Raw genomic sequence first — 6,953 nt, 5'->3', positions numbered from 1 at the left:
TTAAACTGGTCAACAATTAAATAGAGGGACCGGCGGTCCTGTCGGGATTTATAACTATGGTCAAAATTCCTCTTTGGAAATTTGATTTAGTCAATGGACAAACTGAACACCACAACAACGGATGATAAAACCCGGTCAAAATGTTGACCAGTGGATGGCATATCAACGGTCATATTAACAACCTTTTGACTCCGCTTCGGAAATGGCGGGAACGGCTTCCTCCCGCCAAACCCGGGAAACCAACCAAAAGCGTCGCCCCTCGCCCTCTTCCCCTCCTCCTCCCTCCTTTGAGAGGAGGAGAGCCGGAGGCGAGAGAGGAGGGAGGCGAATGGGAGGTTGCTACTCTGCTCCATCTTCTAATGACTCCTTCGTCGACCGGAAGAAGAAACCGAGCCTCCACTGCCTACCCTCCTCCTACACCGACGACGACGATGACGACGACGAGAGAGACCTCGACACCAGTCCGTCCTCACCGCTCTCCATCCTCGACGGCCTTCCTGCCGTCGACTTCCTGCAGCGGTACCTCCTGGGGGCCGAGCTGGGGCGGGGCGAGTTCGGGGTGACCCGGCGCTGCACCGACAACGAGACCGGCGAAGCCTTGGCGTGCAAGATCATCTCCAAGCGGAAGATCAGGAGCATGGAGGACATGGTCGACGTGCGGCGGGAGGTGGAGATCATGAAGACCCTGTCGGAGCACCCCAACATCGTGAGCCTGAGAGAGGCCTACGAGGACGGCGAGTCTGTTTACCTCATCATGGAGGTCTGCGAGGGCGGTGAGCTCTTCGATAGAATCGTAGCAAAGGGCCACTACTCGGAGCGTGCTGCAGCAAACGTTGCTAAGACGATCGTCGAGGTTGTTCAGGTAACAGAGCTGCCATGTTTTCCTAGCTATATTCAACATCAAACTTGTTTGAGATGCGTTAAGTTCATTTGATTCCTCCAAGAAATGATACTAAAATCCTCTTCAGTATCATTTGCTCAATCCTATATAAAATGAAACCTGGTGGATAATGTTAACAGAGTACAAAAGGTTGGTTTTCAGATTCCTTTTCAAGTTGAATGAACTACTCTTCCAGTAATTCGAGCTCGAGTTCCTGAATTGTTCAAGTTAATTGTGCCATTGCACATTAAGAATTCAGTTTTTGATCTCTGGTACTGCTTTGATCAGCATTTATTTTTAGTTAAGTAACTTCTCCTGCAGCTGTGCCATAAGCATGGGGTGATACATCGAGACTTGAAGCCTGAAAACTTCTTGTTTGCAAACAATTCAGAAGATTCACCGTTAAAGGCGATCGACTTTGGCCTCTCTGTGTTCTTCAAACCTGGTAGGCATAATTTCCAGTATGATGGCCTTTTGCTGTATGCATAATTCCAAGTTAACTTGCTGCTATAGGTCAGCGATTCACCGAAGTTGTTGGAAGTCCATATTACATAGCACCTGAAGTCCTCAAAAGAAGCTATGGACCAGAGGTAGATGTATGGAGTGCGGGGGTTATTCTTTACATTTTATTGTGTGGAGTTCCACCTTTTTGGGCAGGTAAACATGGATATCTATTACATTGTCATAATTGTTTGACTGATACAGATACTTGAGTTAACGGAACCGAACATATCATGAGGACTGATTTAAAATCTATAACCGGCATTTGCTGTTAATTTTTGCAGAAAATGATGAAGGCATCATCCAGTCAATTCTTAACTCTTCTATAGATTTTGAAAGAGAACCTTGGCCAAAGATATCCAGAAATGCGAAGGATCTCGTGCAGCTAATGCTAGATCCTAATCCATCAACCAGATTGACAGCTCAGCAAGTTCTTGGTATTGATTTTTTTTTCCTTTTTCATCTCAAATAAATTTTAGGAAAGCATGGTTATACTTGGAACAGACTACATTTCTGGGGAATCTCTCTAACTATCAAAAGGCATTCATGTAATCTTTGTTTGCATGTTTTACCATCATAATCATTTCACAGAAATCTGATTCTGCAAACTTGAAGGTTGTCAAATCACAATTCACAAATGGCAAGAATTACACAATTTTGTGATGTATGGAAATTTTACATGACAGAGTATCAACTAATTTTTGCCCTTGATTTTGCAAAAAAAAAGATCATCCTTGGCTTCAGCATGCTAACAAGGCTCCCAATGTCTCACTCGGAGAAACTGTGAGAACAAGGCTCCAGCAATTCTCAGTCATGAACAGGTTCAAGAAGAAAGCCCTCAGAGTAAGTGCAAACATTTTAAGGACCTTGCTACTACTCTCAAGCAACATTCTTTTTGCTGCTGAAAAGATTTGACATGCCATACATATGATGTGCCATAGGTGGTAGCTGAGCAATTGCCGATAGAAGAAGTAGCAAATATTAAGAAGATTTTTTATATGATGGACAAGGACAAGAATGGGACTCTAACCCTCGAAGAACTAAAAGAGGGTTTGCACATAATTGGGAATCCTGTTCCGGAACCAGACGTTAAAATGTTACTGGAAGCGGTAAGCATTCTTGGTGATTCACATCCAATTTGCATCATGAGTTGGCTATCTCTGATGCTCAAGTTTATGCTACTATAATTAGATTTATGCATTTATTATTCAATGAAGTGACCAGAAGGGGAAAAAAACGAAGATTGATGAATGCTGATGAAACTAGACACGTTTGAACTACTAGTCAGCTGAGTTACTATATTAAGGATCTAAACTGTCCATCATGCTTCTGAAATTGCACTTGTTTTAATCAAAATCCATCATTCATTTTTTTTCACTAAAGTGGAGCTAGCCTTCATATTCAAAATTTTGCTTTAATTTATCAGTGTTTTGACACAACCTAGTCTCATAAGCAGAATGACAGCATTATTATGATACTCTTAATATCAAGATATTTATTACTATAAATCAGGTTATGAATTATGATTTCAGTAACATACATGAGGGAACAATCTCCCCTGCTGCTCATCCTAAGGCCCAATGAATAGTCCAGAATAAGCCCAACTAAATATCATAGACTCATCTAACCATCACAACAATCATCCACTTCTGATGCGGAACTAACCCGGTTGTAACAAATTTAATGGTTATTATATAAATCTGTCAAGCGAAAGTAGTAGTAGTTGCTGACATTTTCTTTTTGTCTTTGGCACACTGCTAGGGGTTCAGATGCTATTTGAGAATAAAGCTTAGAGAATCTGGAAGCCATATGTATTCCTTTCCATGCCTTGCTATGAATATAATCATTGCGTAAATAGTTATAAGCAATTAAGCATGTGTCCATAAATGTAAATAAGATTACGGAAAGCTTTCTTGCAGTAAGCATTTAATGGCTAGATCAACAGTCTGAAAGCTGGAACTGATCTTTGTTTCTGCAATTTCCACTTTCTTGATTGATTTTTTATAAAGAAACCCTATGTTTTGTTCTTTGCAATAATAAAATTGCATAATTTTATTGCTGACATATTTTAAGCTCATATGTTATATACATCACTAGGTTTCCTTAAGCTGTTTGAGGTGGTTCTGTTGTCAGTTCTTTAAACTTGTTGTTTGCCAATCTTAAGGCCTGACACTTATCGAATTGCAAAATCTTTCTACAAGTGTTGCCTTCACTATTATCACTGTCCATCATGCTTCTTTTTCATCTAAAATTATGTTAAACAAGTAAATCTAGTTAGTATTGGAACTTTTTTGCATTCTCAGGCTGATGTTGATGGAAATGGCACCCTAGACTGCGAAGAGTTCATGACTGTCTCTGTTCATCTTAAAAAGATCAGCAGTGAGGAGCAATTAACAAAAGCATTCAATTACTTTGACAAAGATGGTAGTGGTTATATTGAGATGGATGAGTTAAGAGAAGCTTTAGTTGAGGGTGATGCACCTACTGAGCAAGTGATATGGGAAATCATCTCTGATGTTGACACAGACAAGGTTAGAGATATCTTCATATCCATCTGCTGCAAATCTTATACATATGGTGACAAGCCATTTGCACACAACAACTAGTAATCCAGAAGTTAACACAAAGAGCAATAAGGAAAAATAGCCAAATGATACTTGTAAACATGCGAAAAATGCATAATATTCTGCTTATAAGATTTATCTTTCATGTACTCACTAATTTTGTGTGAAAAATGCTTCAGGATGGACGGATTAGCTACAAAGAGTTTGAGTTAATGATGAAATCTGGATCAGACTGGAGGAATGGATCGCGACAGTACTCGAGACAATTGTTTAACAATCTAACTAAGAAGTTGTTCAAAGATAGCTCATTGAAGGAAAATTAAGTCCTGTATTTGAGCACAGTCTCTGTCTGATATCATCTTACAATGTGGACATGTCTGTGTCAAGTTTTTCATCTTTCATGAGGATGCAGAGGTGTGATTTTCAACTATGTACGATTGCAAACACCAGTTTTTATTCATAATATGCTTTATTGTAGTCAATTCTTGATATAAATTTACAAGAAGCTGTCAAAATATGAATATTGACATTGATAATATAATAGTGAAACTTCAAAAACCGAGGAGTGATTCACACAAGCCTCTTACCAGGACTTCTGCTATATATATTGTATTACCTTGAACTGTTCAACCGCTGTACCATGTTGTCTCTTGGTGATGTCCCTATTATACTTTGATCTTTATATGATAAACTCGGACTATGATCTCTCCTTGTGTGGCCTTCACCAACACATCGTAGGGCCTCCGCCACCACTAATTGTATTCACTCCGTTGATAATCGATTTTCGTCTATTTACTCTCAAGTCACATATGAACGAAGTGCAATTCTATAATAGTCTGTCACTCGATAACTTTTGAAGTTTACTGACTTCGTTGAAAGTTTGTATGTTATTATTTGGATCTTAGGCTTTTGTCTCGAGCACAATCTCTACTACATATAGCTTATCTTACAGTACCTCAAATGATAGTACTATGGTATATTCTTCAAAAGTGTCTATCTTTGCATCCTCTTACCTTGTACTAAAGCCTTTTTACTCAAACTTCGTCTTCGCAAATTAAGTCACCTTAGTGCCTCCATTAATTGCCTCACTAAGATAAAATACATATGCCTCGAAGCTTCCTTCAATTTTGGTATAATACAAGATTAGTTCACTTTATCAAAATATAGAACCTATAGAATCCTACTCTTGCCTTTACAAGAGTTCATGCCCTTGACCTATTTCTAAGGAAAGCTTCATACCTCCACTCCATATTTTGTCTTTTATGTTGTCTCTGTGACTTCGATATTTCATCAAGTTTTACCCAAGTTACTTCGCTCTTTGATTTATAATAAGATGATGGTGGTCCTTGTACCTACCATTCCATGGGTCAATCATCCATTGAGTCCAATCTTTATATCAGCACTATGTATACTTTCGTTTTAGTGTTATCTTCAGTCGCTCCCCCACTAAAACTTGAAATGTATCCATTAATTTATTATCTCATGTGATATCATAGAATGACTTAAGATACCTCTCTCAATATGTGCAGTCTGTTGCATATGAATCTCCCTCTGGAGAACCAAGATTTTTCTCTCTTGATATTGTTTTGTTATAGCAACTTTTTTTTTTGTGCTCCTCTCTTTGGAAGTTTTAAAGATCACTATCTCCTTACTGAATAAACTATGTATTGTTCTTATGACTCTTTACCAATACAATCCTTGTTATGTCCCTTAAGGCTTAGTAACATGTTGAACCCGTTATGCACTTCAATTTCCTACGGATATATCCTTCTTATGCTGAAGAGAAAGTTTTCATACTCCATAGTATTGAATTTTGATTGCCTTAGAATGACCATAGGTAGTCCGTTGCTACAAGCTCTTGCTTGAGTATTGAATTCTTTTAGCAATTCCCCTTGCTTCTATGAGCCTTGCTTAGCTCTTTTGATTGCTGAGTAATCTATCCCTCCTTGCACAGTGTCATCCTTTGCAAAGTGCCCTCACTTGTCTTGAGTACCATCAAGTTTGGTTGCTAACATTGAGTTGTAACTTGAACTTAGCTATCATAACTTTTGTGCACTATATGTTCCTTCTAGCTTACTTATCCTCGTGGTATCTCTTATGCAAAGGGTTAACCATTTCTTTAAATATTAATTTTGAATATCCACAACTTCGAGGAACTCATTTCTCAACGTCTCTATGCATATTTCTCTCAAACTATCGCGCGTGCTAGCTGCCCTTAACATAGTCTCGCTAAGTCACCCATATTTGCATGTCAAGTGTCTCTAGGTGTACTTATTACACTCTAGTATTATATGTCACGAACTTAATTAGATTTATCTAGATAATATGACACTCTTGCATGTCTATTTGTAAATAATCAGTCTTATCGTAACCTTTTAGAGTCCCCTAAGAACTTACAAAAGATAAGACCGGTTAGAAAAAGTGTTATACTCGAGATCCAATAACCAGACATTTCAAAAACACTTAATAGATAATATAAATTACAAATATATACTTTATAAGTTTTAAACAATTGTATAACAAATAGTCAAAGGCAGTCTACCATGCCAAAAGTCTCTATAAGTCCCCATATGATATTGCTATAAAATAATATAGTAAACCAAACTTAAATAATACCTCAAAGGTCGATCCAACCATATATCATCGGGTAGCTCCATGATGTTATATTGATTGATACCTCACGTTACTACGTGGAGCCTAAAAACACTTTAAATAGATGGTTTATTTTTGAATAAATTTATCTATACACGATAATTACATATAACATGTGTATACTACACTAAAACGACCATAAGAGTAAATCAAAATGAGATTGTCAAACCTATTATAAAATTTTTATAAGTTGTGTAAAGTATTAATAGAATAAAAAAAAATACAAACACATACAAATATCACATGTATATGAATAAATTATATGTTCAACAATAAATGATTGAGGCCCTTCCTTTGTCTCTCCTTAGAGTATTTAATAAAATGAATAAATTATGTGTTCCACCACTTGAAGATGT

General features: G+C 37.7%; 1 protein-coding gene across 1 annotated transcript; it reads left to right on the top strand.

The window, feature by feature from the left end:
• Window positions 1–279: 279 nt before the first annotated feature.
• On the top strand, window positions 280–4,407 carry LOC103979185 (calcium-dependent protein kinase 21-like). Its single transcript, XM_009395247.3, has 8 exons — window positions 280–862; window positions 1,202–1,325; window positions 1,394–1,537; window positions 1,666–1,818; window positions 2,109–2,224; window positions 2,323–2,490; window positions 3,685–3,912; window positions 4,125–4,407. The coding sequence occupies exons 1-8, from the start codon at window positions 329–331 to the stop codon at window positions 4,266–4,268; spliced, it is 1,611 nt and encodes a 536-aa protein (XP_009393522.2). The 5' UTR covers window positions 280–328; the 3' UTR covers window positions 4,269–4,407.
• The last annotated feature ends 2,546 nt before the right edge of the window (window positions 4,408–6,953 follow it).

Source organism: Musa acuminata, chromosome BXJ2-3 (assembly GCF_036884655.1).
Source record: "Musa acuminata AAA Group cultivar baxijiao chromosome BXJ2-3, Cavendish_Baxijiao_AAA, whole genome shotgun sequence".
In the NCBI taxonomy this organism is placed as follows: Eukaryota; Viridiplantae; Streptophyta; class Magnoliopsida; order Zingiberales; family Musaceae; genus Musa; species Musa acuminata.
The sequence above is the reverse complement of the archived record's forward strand: the minus strand, read 5'-3'. Positions and strand labels throughout refer to the sequence as shown.